Genomic DNA, 17979 nt, shown 5'->3' with positions numbered 1-17979 from the left:
GTGCAATGTTCACAAATGCAGAGTTGGCAGATGCCCATTTGATGTATGGATTAGCACGGGGCAATAGCCGTGGCGCGGTACGTTTGTATCGAGACAGATTTCCAGAACGAAGGTGTCCCGACAGGAAGACGTTCGAAGCAATTGATCGGCGTCTTAAGGAGCACGGAATATTCCAGCCTATGACTCGCGACTGGGGAAGACCTAGAACTACGAGGACACCTGCAATGGACGAGGCAATTCCTCGATAACCCTAATGTTAGCGTCAGAGAAGTTGCTGCTGTACAAGGTAACGTTGACCACGTCACTGTATGGAGAGTGTTACGGGAGAACCAGTTGTTTCCGTACCATGTACAGCGTGTGCAGGCACTATCAGCAGCTGATTGGCCTCCACGAGTATACTTCTACGAATAGTTCATCCCACAATGTGTCAATCCTCATTTCAGTGCAAATGTTCTCTTTACGGATGAGGCTTCATTCCAACGTGATGAAATTGTAAATTTTCACAATCAACATGTGTGGGCTGACGAGAATCCGCACGCAATTGTGCAATCACGTCATCAACACAGATTTTCTGTGAGCGTTTGGGCAGGCAGGTGATGTCTGGATTGGGCTCCATGTTCTTCCACCTACGCTCAATGGAGCACATTATCATGATTTACGGGATACTCTACCTGTGCTGCTAGAACATGTGCCTTTACAAGTACGACACAACATGTGGTTCATGCACGATGGAGCTCCTGCACATTTCAGTCGAAGTGTTCGTACGCTTCTCAGCAACAGATTCGGTGACTGATGGATTGGTAGAGGCAGACCAATTCCATGGCCTCCACGCTCTCCTGACCTCAACCCTCTTGACTATCATTTATGGGGGCATTTGAAAACTCTTGTCTACGCAACCCCGGTACCAAATGTATGCTCGTATTGTGGACGGCTGTGATAGAATACGCCATTCTCCAGGGCTGCATCAGTGCATCAGGGATTCCATGCGACGGAGGGTGGATGCATGTATCCTCGCTAACGGAGGACATTTTGAACATTTCCTGTAACAAAGTGTTTGAAGTCACGCTGGTACATTCTGTTGCTGTGTGTTAATATTCCATGATTAATGTGATTTGAAGAGAAGCAATAAAATGAGCTCTAACGTGGAAAGTAAGCGTTTCCGAACACATGTCCAATTAACATATTTTCTTTCTCTGTGTGTGAGGAATGTTTCCTGAAAGTTTTGCCGTACCTTTTGTTAACAGCCTGTATATGATTGTTGTGTACTGGGACGTAGAAGTATCCAAATGAAGTAACAATGTATTTGATAATTGAGTTCCTTCTACGAACAAAGGCAGTTTGATGAAAAATAATATTCTTGCTGTTATCGTATTAGAAAATGGTTCAAATGGCTCTGAGCACTATGCGACTTAACTTATGAGGTCATCAGTCACCTAGAACTTAGAACTAATTAAACCTAACTAACTTAAGGACATCACACACATCCATGCCCGAGGCAGGATTCGGACCTGCTACCGTAGCCGTCGCTCGGTTCCAGACTGTAGCGCCTAGAACCGCACGGCCACTCCGGCCGGCTATCGTATTAGAAGATCTGCAGCAGTGAGCCACAATTGTATTCTAGATTTGTTCCGAAACGTTTAAAGTTTCTGTTACGTTCATTACGTGTATCTCCATATCCATGATTAGCAGCTTACTACATGTCCTTTTTAAGGTTCCGTATCACAGTCGGTAAAAACGGGAATCTTATGGGATCACCTAGTTATCTGTCTGTCTGTCTGTCTGTCTGTCCGTCCATCCATCTATCGGTTAATAATTATTTATCTCAGGAACGGGTAGAGATATCGACTTTAAATTTATGTGAAGTATTAAGATCTATGCTCTCTTGGTTGCGAAAGAAAATTACAGATTCTAAGTCAATTTTATTTTTTTAATTTTAATCGTGTGGCAATCCCACATTGGGCTGGCCGTTCGCCGGGTGCCGGTCTTTCAATTTGACGCCACTCCGGCGGCCTGCAGTCGATGAGAATGATAGGATGATGATGAGGACAGCACAACACCCAGTCCCTGAGAGGAGAAAATTCCCTGAACCAGCCGGGAATCGAACCCGGGCCCAGACGATTGACAATCCCTCGCGCTGACCTTTCCTTGGGGTGGCGGAGGCAAGGTGGGCAGGGGTCGCAACCCGAGGCCTGGCCACGATGTCTCCTACCTCCCATCCTAGGGATGTGGTACAAGGGATGCAATGGGTGTATTAGTGTGGATTTTTTTGTTATTTTATTTATTTATTTTTAATTTTTTTATTTATTTTTTAATAGTAAGTAACTGAAACTAGTAAGTACACCCGTTGCGTCGAGTTGGGGACGCAAATAACTAAAAACACGCTTATAGTTGCAGCAAAGGACATTAAGAAATAGAGCAAAGTATGGGGCTAAGGAAGCCATGAAACAAAACCGAAGGGTGGAATTCATACCACCATTAACCTGTGCTACATCTTGCACCGGATGGGAAACTGCGAAGACCGCATCGGGGACAAAAAGAGGAAATGGGGCAAATACTGCTATAGATTGCGAGGGGACACGACGACACTCTCCATCTGATGTATCTTCCAGGTATGACTTCTCGCAATGACCAAGGTAGATCCCATGTTGTACCATGCAGTGTTCTGTCATCGCCTTGTAATTTTAGCTTCTCTTACCCGTGATGTTCCAGCTACGTGGAGGGTAGGGTCGTGAAATGCACTCTACAAATACACTCCTGGAAATTGAAATAAGAACACCGTGAATTCATTGTCCCAGGAAGGGGAAACTTTATTGACACATTCCTGGGGTCAGATACATCACATGATCACACTGACAGAACCACAGGCACATAGACACAGGCAACAGAGCATGCACAATGTCGGCACTAGTACAGTGTATATCCACCTTTCGCAGCAATGCACGCTGCTATTCTCCCATGGAGACGATCGTAGAGATGCTGGATGTAGTCCTGTGGAACGGCTTGCCATGCCATTTCCACCTGGCGCCTCAGTTGGATCAGCGTTCGTGCTGGACGTGCAGACCGCGTGAGACGACGCTTCATCCAATCCCAAACATACTCAATGGGGGACAGATCCGGAGATCTTGCTGGCCAGGGTAGTTGACGTACACCTTCTAGAGCACGTTGGGTGGCACGGGATACATGCGGACGTGCATTGTCCTGTTGGAACAGCAAGTTCCCTTGCCGGTCTAGGAATGGCAGAACGATGGGTTCGATGACGGTTTGGATGTACCGTGCACTATTCAGTGTCCCCTCGACGATCACCAGTGGTGTACGGCCAGTGTAGGAGATCGCTCCCCACACCATGATGCCGGGTGTTGGCCCTGTGTGCCTCGGTCGTATGCAGCCCTGATTGTGGCGCTCACCTGCACGGCGCCAAACACGCATACGACCATCATTGGCACCAAGGCAGAAGCGACTCTCATCGCTGAAGACGACACGTCTCCATTCGTCCCTCCATTCACGCCTGTCGCGACACCACTGGAGGCGGGCTGCACGATGTTGGGGCGTGAGCGGAAGACGGCCTAACGGTGTGCGGGACCGTAGCCCAGCTTCATGGAGACGGTTGCGAATGGTCCGCGCCGATACTCCAGGTGCAACAGTGTCCCAAATTTGCTGGGAAGTGGCGGTGCAGTCCCCTACGGCACTGCGTAGGATCCTACGGTCTTGGCGTGCATCCGTGCGTCGCTGCGGTCCGGTCCCAGGTCGACGGGCACGTGCGCCTTCCGCCGACCACTGGCGACAACATCGATGTACTGTGGAGACCTCACGCCCCACGTGTTGAGCAATTCGGCGGTACGTCCAGCCGGCCTCCCGCATGCCCACTATACGCCCTCGCTCAAAGTCCGTCAACTGCACATACGGTTCACGTCCACGCTGTCGCGGCATGCTACCAGTGTTAAAGACTGCGATGGAGCTCCGTATGCCACGGCAAACTGGCTGACACTGACGGCGGCGGTGCACAAATGCTGCGCAGCTAGCGCCATTCGACGGCCAACACCGCGGTTCCTGGTGTGTCCGCTGTGCCGTGCGTGTGATCATTGCTTGTACAGCCCTCTCGCAGTGTCCGGAGCAAGTATGGTGGGTCTGACACACCGGTGTCAATGTGTTCTTTTTTCCATTTCCAGGAGTGTAATTGGAGAAATATTGTCGATACTTGGGGTTACAGAGGATCTTGCAGTGTCGTTCCTGCAAATAGTTCCAAAAGTCTAAAGTGTCCTTAGTGCCGTCTCGAAACAAATAATGCACTGCATATCCACAAAGCCACGTCATGGCATTAGTTTTCGCGCGTGGGTAATACGTCTCACTCGGGAATAAGATAGTCTTGGGGTCAATATGATTTGGCGTCACTCGAAGGAAGTATGCTGACATTTGCTTCACTGGGTGCCACATTGCCGTAGACTCGCCACAGCTAAGACGGTGTTCATCGTTGTCTTGAACGCCACAGCTAGTGCACGTGGGTGGGTCTACCATATGGATCGCATGTAGCCTTGATCTGCTCACCTGCTTGCCGTTGACGTCAGTGTGCAGTGCTACGTGGTGAATTGTCCCCCACACTACTCGCCAAATGACGCTCGGGTGCTTCCTCTCCACGACGTTATCGGGTCGTCCACGTTGCAGGACCCGATAAACCGTCTTTGCCGTAGCCACTTGAGTTGCTGGTAAGACAAGTCGAACGTAACTGAGTTAGAGTCCATTCAGCTACCGGGGGCGGCCTCTAAGCCAATGTAATGGAGAGGTATGACAGTTTAGGTCCGATATTTCGAAACTCGCAAAATCACTTACAAAGCCTGTTGATGAACTGTCTTTATACAAAATTAAGTTTGGTTGGAATCCTCAGAGCACAAGTCTTGTTCACACTCGTTCGGTTTCTTAATTTCTGTCTTTGAGCACATCAGCCTATTTTGCAACGCCCAGTTCTCGGGCAATAAATGTATCAGATTTTTGAAATTTATAGTTATTTCAGTGTACTCTGAACCACGATAAAAATTACTAACGTAAATTTTTATTCTCATTTTTCGACGAAAATTACTGACTTTCTTCAGCCCTTCTGCCAAAGCGTTACGAACTTCTGCAACCAAGAGGCGGATAGACCAGAGGTGCAAAATAACTACGTCAAACGTCTGTGTGAATCAGAATTTTTCTTCAAAATCGTGCTTCGACATTCTGTTGAAATTAGTAAAAATATATGTGTCCAGCATCAGTATACGAGTTAAGGTTTAGGGAACAGTTAGTTTATTTACAAAAAGGAAATCATCCACAAAACTCCATTCCTCTTTTTCTTGGTAACTTTTTCTCTTGTGGAACGCAAAAGCAGGAGAAGGCGGCTCACTGGCGCTAGCTTTTTTCGTCAATTTCATAACCTGTCTGAACATTTCTGACACAGAAAGGTACTCCCACAAATACGCGGTGTATCAAAAAGTACCAACCGACTGAAAATCATCATAACTGTTAGGATATTTGAGATATGTGCGTGAACAACGTACTGTTGGAAAGAGGAAATTGTCGAGTTTTACATGGTTCTCGCTAGGTAGCAGCAGTGTGCGCCCACGTCACTTCTAGTAAAAATAGTGCTGGACAACAGAAAGTGTTTTGTGTTCTACGTTTTGCGCAATGCGGGACAGTAATAACTGTTCAATGTGACTTTTGAGGTAGTTGTGATGTGGATTCTCCTACAGCACAGAGCATTAGACGATGGTATGAGCACTGCCGAGAAACTGGTTGTTTGTGTAAAGGGAAATCGCCGTGCCGTCCCCAAGTGTCTCACACAGACGTGGAACGCATGCGCCATTGTTTCACAAGGAGTCTGCAGAAATCCGTTCGCCGTGCAGCTCGGCAGCTCAACATGCCCCCACTGTCCGTCTGGCGTGCATTACGTCCACATTTACACGTGAAACCATACAAAATTCAGCTACTGCAAGCTCTTCGTGAAGGTGACAAACAGAAACGTGTGGAGTTCTGTAATTTCGTTCTTGGCAAGATGGAGGATGACAGTTTTCGTCGACGCTTAGTGTGTAGTGACGACGCGACATTCCATTTAAACGGAAAGGCGAACCGTCATAATGTGAGAATATGGTGTAGGGAACAACCACATGAAGCTGTACAGCTTGACAGGGACTCTCCAAAATTTAATGTATTATGTGCAATCTCACAGGAAAAGGTGTATGGTCCACTTTTCTTAGCCGAGAACACTGTTACAGAACTCGAAGTGCTTGAGGACTTTCTTTTACCATTGTTGGAGACTGATTCGAACGACTTGAGTTACCAACTGGACGGGGCACGACCACACTGGCATGTGGAAGTGTGGGAATTTTTAAATCAAAGGATTATTGAACTATGGATGGGTTTGCACTGGACCAAATGATTCAGACTTACATTACTGAGTTATTGTGGTCGTTTCATAGCTTTGGTTTCTGTAATAACTTGAGACCAGTGCCTATGAGTATACTTTGTACCCTACAGCAGTGAAGATGATTGTAAGGTGCCTCTTACGTGAGGAAGACATTTTTACCAGTTTTAATAAATTATTGTCTCTTATTGATGCATTCACGATAGGAAGTGCTATAGTCCGTAGCCGACCATAAGTCGGAGAGCATTTCCCACGCTGGCTGGCTAGGTGACTTGGCGACCATCTGTCGCTGGTAGTGGGGTGGGGCTCGGCGCTGGACCGTAGCAGCAAGCGTCAGCCTGGGAAATAAGACAGGAAGTACCGCCATCTTGGCGCCAAAGTCACCGATTTTATTTATATTTAATAATTAAAGTCATTTATGATAACCTGAATACTAGGAGGAGCCTCTGGATGTTTAAAACTCGTTAAAATTCACACCCGTTCATTAACAAATGCATATCTTTGTAATTACGAACTTGATCGGAAATCCACGAAGTGTGACGAAACTAGTAAGAGATACGGACTGCGCGCCAAAGTCGGCAGTCGGCGTTAAGAGCTCTTCCTGTCTTGTTCGATGGTAGCCATGCTCTCGGTTACGAGTAGTTTGTGACATGAGTGTTTCATTATTAATCTAATAGGAATAAAAGCGATATTACGGCATTCTGAATGTTAATTTCGAGTAAATAGATACCTCAAAGTTGATCGACAGCAATTTCAGATAATTAGCTTCCACCGACAGAGACATCCAATGCGCCAATGAAGAATCTGCACGGAACGACATTTACGAGAGCTGCACTGCGCACAGGTAGGAGGAAATCCCTCGACACCACCCACCAAGGCGGATCAAGGAAGGTCCGACTTACACTCGCAAACTCCGGGTGGTAATGCTGACCAGTTGTAGTGTACGTCACATATACCACCCTCTACGGACTCGCCGCTAAGCTGAGTAATAACAGTATCAGTTTAAAAGCGAGGGGATCTTGCATTTGGCATCCCTTGCGACGGAATAAAACTGCGTGGGAGGAAGAGCATTAAGAAGACAGTTGCGAAATCTTGCATGATCACTGTGTGATTGAAAATCGTTTTTGCTGTCAATAAACCATCAATATTACGGCCGACGCTGACCTTCCTTCTAATTACATTATTGGCCTCCAAGGTCACCAGTCCTGCCTTTAAATTATTATTCGCCGGCCAGTGTGGCAGAGCGGTTCTAGTCGCTTCAGTCTGGAACCGCGCAACCGCTACGATCGCAGGCTCGAATCCTGCCTCGGGCGTGGATGTATGTGATGTCCTTAGGTTAGTTAGGTTTAAGTAGTTCTAAGTTCTACGGGACTGATGACCTTAGAACTTAAGCCCATAGTGCTCAGAGCCATTTGAACCATTTTATTTGCTCAAAGCCATTTTTGTGATTATTTCTTTAGGGGTTTATAAAAGGTTCTGTATACGTGCCTCCGTTACCAAGAACAGTGAATGAACTGAGACAGCGAATAACAGCAGCTGTGGAACCTGTAACTCAATATATGCTCCCTGCAGCGTGGGAACAATTTGAATACCGCATTGTCATATGTCGTGCATCTCAAGAGGAGCATGTTGAACAGCCATGTGTTTTCAGTTTTCTGTTGATCAAAAAACGAAATTCGTTGTATATGTTTATTAGTTTCAGAAATATAGACTTGCCAAATGGGAGGATTCTATTTGATACGCTCCGTATTATCCAGCAGTAGTCTTAAGAGGGGTAGGACGTCAAACGGGCCGACTTGGAGCAGGAGAGGCATCACAGGACATTTTAATTTTCAGTGTCTATACTTTTACAAATAAAGTCATAAAACTTTGTGAGCATCACCAGGAAGGATTCAGGATTCACACTCATTTCAGTGGAAGTTCGAAAACATAACAAAATAATTTTTTTTACTTGTGAAATTTCATCATTTTTTCACTTCTATTGGCTGCGTTTGTTGCTATACGTACACGTTTCTTCGTAAGAAAGAGATGAATTTTGCACAGCATACAAACCATACTTACAGGCGTATGAAACTCTATAAATTATTTAAATTATGAAAAAATGAATGAGCTTTGTATTTTAAACCTCATGTTTAGAAAAAACACAAATTTTATAGTTAATTACCTCAATTTTTACCACAGTTTTTAATAGATGTGAAAAATTCTAGAGTTTCATACACCTTAAGTATGGTTTGTATGCTGTGAAAAATTCATCGAAGAATCTCTCTTACTTATGAAGAAAAGTACACCTATAGCAACAAATGCTTCCATCAGTAAGTGAAAAAATGATGAAATTTCAAATGTAAAGAAAGTTATTTCGTTATGTTTTCGAACTTCCACTGCTATGAGTGTGAATTCTGAATCCTTGCTGGTCATCCTGACAAAGTTTTATGAATTTATTTGTAGAAGTATAGACAATGGGAATTAAAATGTCCTGTGGTGCCTCTCGTGCTCCAAGTCGGCCCGTTTGACGTCCTACCCCCCTCAATATTACCAAACTGTTCTGTGTATTATCCAGCAGTAGCCTGTAATATTACCAACGTGTTCTGTGACTGACTCTAACGTCGCCATACTTCTTCTGATTTTTAAATGTTCCTACACGAGACATTTGAATTCAGCTTTCGTATTTGTTGTTCTTAAACTCACGATTATCACCTTTCAATAACACAAATGACAGAAAATGCTCGTGTGGTCGGATGTGTCGCCGGACAATATCGCTGGGGTTCAGGTTGTCGGGGGTGAGTAATTTCGGCCGCCCCTGCACGCATCCTCTAAAGGCGGGAGCCTCGTATTTCGTTCGCCAGAGGAGCTGGGATGTGAGTGCAGACGTGGCGCTGTTGCAGGCCAAGATCAGCCTGGTGTCTTCGCGGCGGGGCGACCTCACGATCCACCTGACGTCACCGGCCGGCACGAGGGCGACGCTGCTGGCGCGCCGGCCGCAGGACGTGTCGAGGGCCGGCTTCCAGGACTGGCCCTTCATGTCAGTCCACACGTGGGGCGAGCAGCCCTTCGGCCGGTGGACGCTCGAGATCCACAACGAGGGACGCTTCCTGGGTGGGTAGCAGCAGGTGGCTGCGGCGGCGGCGGCGGCGGCGCGGGCTGGCTCTGCCTACTAACACGACGCGACGCAAGCGTTGCACCTCCAACAAAGTTTACAAACATGGCGCACGCGCTTAGACTTCAGCCCTGCTGTCTAAATGGGGTGATTCAACTGCACTACTCCCATGGGGGAACAAGGGTTGGTCCAGGGGGGGGGGGGGCATGGAATTTCTTGCACCCGAAACCCCCTCCCCCCTCCCCTCCTTTTACTACAAACAGAACTTCCTGTCACATACACTTTTAACGTGGCGCAGCTGTCTAGGATTTAATAATAATAAAAATAAAATGTATAAAATGATTTCGTATGTTGATAGTTTATCTACTCGTTGTCTTAACATAACTTCCAAGAAATTTCAGTCAACACTGTAGTCTTCTTGCGAATTTATTTGTCAAGTTCTCTTTATCAACACAGTTACTGGACTAGATCGGCAATACGTATTGCCATCGTCAGATCCATAAAAAGGGACAGTTGTAGTTACAGGCCATCTTCAGAATCTGTCATGTACAAAGATAGAAATGAGAAGTTATCTTACAGAGCGCCAAATGTTACATACAAAACTGTAGTATACCAGAATACCATGGAAAATTTCTACTGTTTTAGGCCACCTTAAGTAGTGTGATATGGACTTTAGGTAGTGTTAGTGCAGACAAGCTTTCGAAATTACCATCTAAATGATTTAGTGTTAGGCATAAATTCGCTGTCTGTAAAATAAATACTGTACATAAACGGCTTACAGTGTAGTATGGACTAGTATGACAGTGGAAGCACTTTATGATATGACATATTCTTATTAAATAAATATATAAGCTAAGTGTACATAAAATGTGATGACTATAGCAAGGGTGTCAGAGTATTAAAATTAGAATATGTAAACGCAGTTACTGGACTATTTCGGCAATATGTATTGCCATCGTCAGATCCATAAAATGGGACAGTTGTAGTTACATCGTACAGTGCTTAAACGTGTCTGACACGTTGGGACTATACAATATCCATAAGGAAGTGAAGCAATTACAATGCCTTGCCAGATGTGCTGTCAAAATCGATGTACAACTTGGGATACAAATGGCACGAACAAGACAGATGGATGCCACATCCTGCCCCTTCGTGGCGTAATCTTGACGTCCTTATGCATATTTTATAGTTCTAATGTAACAGAGTGGTTCACGCATTATATGATGAAACTACCACTGCCCAGTTTTATGGATCTGACTATGCCGATACATATTGCTGAAACTAGTAAGGCAGTAATAATGTTAGGTTATCTTGGTAAATAAATTGGTTTTCACACGAAGACTAAAGCACAGATTTATAGATAACTTCCTGCACTGAATGATCATGTCAGCAAACCATAAATTTCAATTCAGTTTTTCTAAAAAGTATTGTTAGAAAACTTCAGAACTAATTAAGTAACGCTGCTGATTTAAGATGTGTAGTACTAATAAAAGACAACGATTCATATAAAATGATTATGAATACACTGTCATCATTGCACTAGAGAATGTGAAACTTCGTCTTGATCGCTTTTTTATTGTTCAAAATTTACAGTTTTACGTTGTAGCTTTTGGTCATCTTCAGAATCTGTCATGTACATAGATGGCAATGAGAAGTTGTTATCTTACAGAGTGCCGAACGTTACATACAAAAACTGTAGTTTACCAGAGTACCATGAAAAATTGCTACTGTTTTAGGCCACCTTAATTAAAGTATGATATCGACTTTAGGTAGTGTTAGTGCAGACACGCTTTCGAAATTACCATCTAAATGATTTAGTGTTACGCATAAATTCGCTGTCTGTAAAATAAATACTGTACATAAACGGCTTACAGTGTAGTGTGGACTAGTTTGACAGTGGAACCGCTTTATGATAAGACATATTATTTTTAAATAACTATATAAGCTAAGTGTACATAGAACGTTATGACTACAGCAAGGGTGTCAAGGTATTAAAATTGGAACGGCACTTGAAAGGCAGGTTGTTCGTCAGTATTGTCACTGCCCCGTGGCTGCCCTGTTTACCTTTAGTTGGGACGGAGCGGGGAGATGACGGCAGTGGCTGGGGTGCATTCAGCGGAGCCGCGACCTGCGGCATCTGGAGGGAGGGAGGGAGGGAACGAATGCTGGGCAGCGTCCACTGCAAGATATCCCGTCGCGCTCGCCGTGTTGATACATCAGCAGACCTTCAAAGACGTCACAGTAGGGTTTCGTCTGAAGTCGTTTGGTTCATTAAGCGGGCGTTGTGGGCATGTCTTACCTTATACAAATACGTCCATTTCCTCCAGTATGTTCAGCATGTAGCTTTCCAGTGCTTTATGTGAAATTTCTTGACTGTCGTGTATATTGTCCTCTGTATGTTGGTATGAGTTCAGTTAAGTACCTAGGGCAGTTTTCTTCTCTTCATAGAGATGTTCCCTAACTCAGATGTCGAACTTGCTGCCTGTTTGTTGAATATATAATTCATTAGCCTTAACAATTATGCTGTGCAACAGAATTAAAGGACGACTTTTTCGAAACCCAGTAATTGTCTATCATTCTGATGCATTAGTTTGAAACTTGGTTCAAAGGCACTTACACCAATCTCTGTAATGTTGGTGAAGAGTAGCACTCTGCGACATCAGCTGCCCAAAGTTATTGAGTATTTTAAAAATGCCCCTTTGCAGAGAGAACCTGCAAAGTTCTCCGAGGCATCTGCTGGCAGGCAACTAACCTAGGAGATGTGTTAAGTGGTTTCCTACCTGCAGACACCTAGGGTTACTTCAAATATTTTCTCTGTAAATACACATTTCTAAATTCTTAATAAATGTGGGCAAGTGCCACAGAGGGTTTTGCTAAACTGGGGGACTTAAAGGGATTGTCTGAGGTTTTATCAAGCATGTGTCAATGTCACTCCCTTCAGTGATCACATCATTGAAGAGTGTGAAACAGGAGCTTTGAAAAGGCATAACGACACTTTGCTGCTTACGATCACAATCAGATTTCGACGAATGTTTTTTTAACTGAGTCTAGTGGCTTCATTCTGGACATCAGAGCAATAATTTCGGTCGCACTGTATTCCAAAGGGGTGAGATGTGAGATAACGTTTTATGATGTCCCAACCCGTGATGTCCAACGAAAAGTTTTGTCGTCAGTGCAAAAGGTTGACAAGGACGTCTTCCTGGTCCTCAGAATACTGCAAAATGTCGTTTCCGGCCTCGAAGGGTGTTGGTATCAACGCCACAAGGGAAGACATGATTTAATTTACGCTCTTTACGGTCACCCTCAGACGCTTCTTCGTATCGGTTTTGAGGCAATGTTTCTGGAATGTTTTCCTCAGTCACCCATAAGAAAACAGTCCTGGACATCGCGGTTCTCCCCTCTATCATAGAGGCGTCAAAAGAATGGGTGAAATGGGGGGAAGAGGGGATGTGACGATCTGCCCATCGAATGGCACGTTCAAGGTGGAGTTGAGCAGAATTGTAGTGAAATTTGGTGCCGTTGTGATACCATTAATTCACATGATAGCTCACATGAACTTCCGAGTTCTTGCGTTGTTTTCGCATGTGTCGACAGTGTGGTGTTTGAAGCGTCGACGAGTCTGAGGGTAACATCGCAGGGTGCCAGGATTTTGAACCATAAGAGAGGAAGATTGTAGGAACCTTTGAGCCAAATTTCAAACTTATTTGTCCGAATGGGAGACAGTTAAGCGGTTTCGAAGAAATGATACTTTAGTTCTGTTGCGCAATGTAATTTTATAAAATTTTGGAAGTTTATTTTCTACAAGGTCAGTTCTTACCTTATACTACAACTTTTAGATGCTTCGTTCAGTAGTGTGTCTACACCTACGCTACCTAACGGCGTCAGCTTATTTTACTTACGGCAGAACCTCTCACCAAATAGTAGCACTAGTCCGTCGCATATATACACTGATCAGTCAGAACACATATGACCGTCGACCTACTATTGATATAAACACGTCCACGCAATAGCAGCGTCACCTGGCAAGGAATGGTTGCTAGTCAGACACACGCACAGTGCATGTAGTTGGGTTGTTTGGGGGAGGAGACCAAACAGCGAGGTCATCAGTGTCATCGGATTCGGGAAGGACGGGCAAGGAAGTCGGCCGTGCCCTTCCAAAGGAATAATCCCGGCTTTTGCCTGGAGAGATTTAGGGAAATCACGGACAACCTAAATCAGGATGGCCGGACGCGGGATTGAACCGTCGTCCTCCCACATACGGGTCCAGTGTGCTAACCACTGCGCCACCTCGCTCGGTGTGCAGGCAGTATGTGTGCGTTCTGTCCGTGTGTAGAATGGGGAAGGTGCGTGATCTATGGTGTTTGACGGAGAGCAGATTGTAATTTACAGGAGGCTCGGCACAAGCGTTTCCGAAACTGTGTTCGGGGAGTGCTGTAGTGAGTGTCTTTAACAAGAGGCGAAACCATACTGAAACAATGTCCAGACGTTATGGGGTTGGGCGGCCAGATGGCAGACCTCGTAGGCTCTGCAGACTGGTAAAAGAGGACAGGCGGCGAACTGTGTCTGAACACACAGTACATAGAAGAGTGCTAATGATGGGCCTCCACGGCCGACTAGTCATGCATGTGCCAATGCTAACACTACGATATTGGCAACTACGACTGAAATGGGCACATGACCATCGGTACTGGACGTTGACGCAGTGGCAGAACGTTGCACGTCTGATGGTTCCCGATACCTACTTCATCAAGCCGCTGGTAGGGCGCGAATCCTTCGTCTTCCAGGCAAACAGCTCCTTGAAATCTGTACTGTGGGATGGGGAGAAGCTGTTGTCGGCTCCGTTATGTTCTGGGGAACACTGACATGAGCATCCGTGGGTCCAGTGAAGCTTGTGCAAGACAACATGACGGCCAAGGAGTTCCTCACATCCACGTACATCCCTTCATCACGATCATGTTTTCCGACGGCAGTGGTATATTTCAACAAGGTAGTGCGCCATGTCACGACGCCAGGGGTGTGATAGGGTGGTTCGAGGATTTCCACTTGATCTCCAGGTCTGAACGCGGTCGAACACATCTGGTATGTGACTGAAGGTGGCGACTGAGTTCATCGCTCCCTCCGTTAAATTTACGGGAATGTGCAAATGCGGTGCCAACTCAAAGGCCTCAAGGCTTCCATTGCACGACTCGTCTCCCCTGTTATCCGTACCAAAGGTGGACTACCGGCTGTTAGGCAGGCAATCATAATGTTCTGACTGATCAGCGAATGATGTGTCTCATAACAGTCGTCAGGAGCATTTTCTCTCGTATTTCGACAGACATTTGAAATTTTGTTTCTTTTTTTATAATGTGGAGCGTCAGTCACCGCAGAATAATACCGCTCACGCAGTATATGACAGTATATGATGCGACGTGTAGTGTCGGCGGGAAGCGTCGGTTTGTTTCCCGTTACGAACAAATTATTTTTGAAGCGGAACTTTACGCACCCATTCGACAGAGTTGTTCGAAACTACACTGCTGGCCACCGTAAATGCAACACCAAGAAAGACAAGAGGTAGCACAACAAAATTTATTTTGTAGATAACATGTTGACCAAGTATCAAATGATTACGTTTACAGACGTCTGTGACATGTGGTTCCTGCCAGAACCAGTAGCCAGAGTAGCCACCATTGTTGGAGATCACCGCTGCCACACGTCTCGGCATTGAGTCAAAGAGACGTTGGATGTGTTCCTGGGGTACAGCAGCCCAAGCAGCTTCCATACGTTGCCAAAGATCATCTGGTGTGGCAGCTGGGGATGTAATCTGGGTCACTCGTTGAGCAGCCATGGACCACATGTTTTCTATCGGCGAAAGATCCGGAAAGCGAGCCGGCCAGGGAAGCACTTCAATCTGGTTATTGACGAAGAACCTTTGGACAATGCGTGCGACGTGTGGTCGCGCATTATCCTGTTGAAATATGGCTGTGGCCGAGCCCTGAAGGTAAGGAAGGACAACTGGCTCCAGCACCTCGGATATGTAGCGCCGGCTATTTAAAGCACCGGCAATGCGTACTAGAGGCGTGCGAGAGTAATATCCAATACCGCCCCATACCATAATACCCGGTGCAAAACCAGTGTGGCGGTGCATAATGCAGCTGTTCAGCATCCTCTCTCCACGGTGTCTCCACACTCGAATCCGACCATCGTGGTGCTGCAGACAGAAGCGTGTCTCGTCAGCAAAGACAACGTCATTCCATTCTGCCGTCCACATCCGTCTGTCATCACACCATTGGCGACGGAGACGTCTGTGGTTCTGCGTCAGTGGTAGACGAAGCAATGGACGTCTTGCGGACAGACCACTCTGCTGTAAACGGCGTCGAATGGTACGCGCAGACACTGGATGATGCGTTACAGACGCAATGTGCTGTGCTATGGTTCGGGATGTCACTGAGCGATCCGTCACTGCCATGCTCACAATTTCCCTATCAGCACGTGCAGTGGTGCACCGAGGTGAATACGATCGACCACGTCGGTCCGTCGTACCCTCCTGCATCCAACGGTCACATATTCGCATTACAGTTGTTTGGTTGCGTCCAACACGACTAGCGATTTCTCTGTATGATAATCCACAATCTCGGTAAACCACTATCCTTCCTCTGTCGAACTCGGATACTTGATCAAACGATGTTCGCTGTTGTCTACGAGGCATAACTGATCGTCTTGTGAAACAACCACAAGGTAAACACACGTGCCGAACGTACACTCGTCGAAATCGCCAAGCCTTAAATGGCGCTATGAGGTGGCGCCACAGGCGCGAGTGATGTGCGTCTGCGCTGAAATTCTAATCAGTTGCATATCTCATCGCTGCAAACCCATGATGTAAATTTCCCTTGATTCGAATGATTCCTTCAGGGTGTTGCATTTACGGTGGCCAGCAGTGTAGTTTGTTGAGATATTCGATTATTGACGTGTATTAACACAGACAGTAAAACAGGGAGAATAACAAGTAATGCAGCAACGACTACACTGCCCTGGCCTGCACTGCCTTGTACCGCATACATCAGCGCTGCTCAGTCGCTCCTGGCGTACTGGCTATTCTTTCTGTTCCTGGTAATGCGTATCGATAAAAGTATTGTCTCACTAGACTAACTTGGGGCCGGTTTTTCGAATTCAGATTTAAAAATCATTTTGTTCGTAACTGGAAACAAACCGACTCTTTCCGCCGAGTGTGTTCGTCGCGTCAAAGAAGTAATGGGCAGTACTTGTTTGTGGTGGCTGCCGCTACACACTGCAAGAAATAAAGAACATTTTAAATGCTGTCATAATGTGCTCACTAAGCAGTATAAATTTACGTTAAAGTTTTGGCACAATCAGACAAGTATTAGAGTTAGAACCTTTCTAGACCTCTTGAGGCAGTGTACCTCAAGGTGCCAAAATTAACCAGACTATATTCATCCAGTATTTGAGAATGAGAGCCCTTAGTGACTTCCAAAAAACTTCGACAGTAATTTTAAACCTTTTCCGTATATATTTACCACTTACAGTGCCACAAAACAATGAATCGAAAGAAGGGTACTGCCTGTTAAATGTTAGTTCTTCATTCGATAAAACATCGACATAAAAGAACTAGATTTTCAGAAGAATGTCTTTGCTTTTGTAACTTACTTTCACAATGATTAAGCCTAAAACAATCTGTATGACATTATGCACTGTTTGCTAAAAAATTTCTTAAGAGAAGGTATAAAAGGTTACAGCCATGCGGATAAGATGCCTGTCATCTGGACTGCTAGTGATACGAGGCCAATGGGATCCAGCACGGCGTTCCGTATTACCCTCCTGAACCCACCGATTCCATATTCTGCTAACAGTCATTGGATCTCGACCAACTCGAGCAGCAATGTCGCTATACGATAAACCGCAATCGCGATAGGCTACAATCCGACCTTTATCAAAATCGGAAACGTGATGGTTGGCATTTCTCCTCCTTACACGAGGCAGCACAACAACGTTTCACCAGGCAATGCCGGTCAACTGCTGATTATGTATGAGAAATCGGTTGGAAACTTCCCTCATGTCAGCACGCTGTACGTGTCACCACCGGTGCCAACCTTGTGTGAATGCTCTGAAAAGCTAATCATTTGCATATCACAGCATTTTCTTCCTGTCGGTTAAATTTTGCGTCTGTAGCACGTCATCTCCGTGGTGTAGCAATTTTTATGGCCAGTAGTGTATTCCACTTCACAAAATGGACATTTAAGAAATATTCAAAATAAGCCATTAACTTGCGCCATGAAGGTCGAATGTAAAATGGTGCACTACACTGATATAAACACACAATCAAGTTCGATAGCGAACTCGTTGGGAGCTATAAACCATGCAGGACGTTGATCTAGATGTTCACTCTTAAGGAATGCAAATAGAATCAAATTGGTGTAATGGGATGATGAAAACTTATAGGATGTGTGGCACGCAACCAGGTGTGAAACTATTTCGTGGGGCTTATCGCGGAACTGGCTTT

General features: G+C 45.5%; 1 protein-coding gene across 1 annotated transcript in view; it reads left to right on the top strand.

Moving 5' to 3' along the window:
* Window positions 1-17979, top strand: part of LOC126413181 (furin-like protease 1, isoforms 1/1-X/2) — a 232847-nt gene that overhangs the window by 202450 nt on the left and 12418 nt on the right. Inside the window, exon 10 of the mRNA XM_050083077.1 lies at window positions 9271-9481. Within this exon, the coding sequence (XP_049939034.1) occupies window positions 9271-9481 (211 nt within the window). The remainder of the gene's footprint in view (window positions 1-9270; window positions 9482-17979) is intronic.

This window comes from Schistocerca serialis, chromosome 7, assembly GCF_023864345.2.
Source record: "Schistocerca serialis cubense isolate TAMUIC-IGC-003099 chromosome 7, iqSchSeri2.2, whole genome shotgun sequence".
In the NCBI taxonomy this organism is placed as follows: Eukaryota; Metazoa; Arthropoda; class Insecta; order Orthoptera; family Acrididae; genus Schistocerca; species Schistocerca serialis.
Note: the sequence above shows the minus strand (reverse complement) of the source record. Positions and strands in the feature narration are given on the sequence as shown.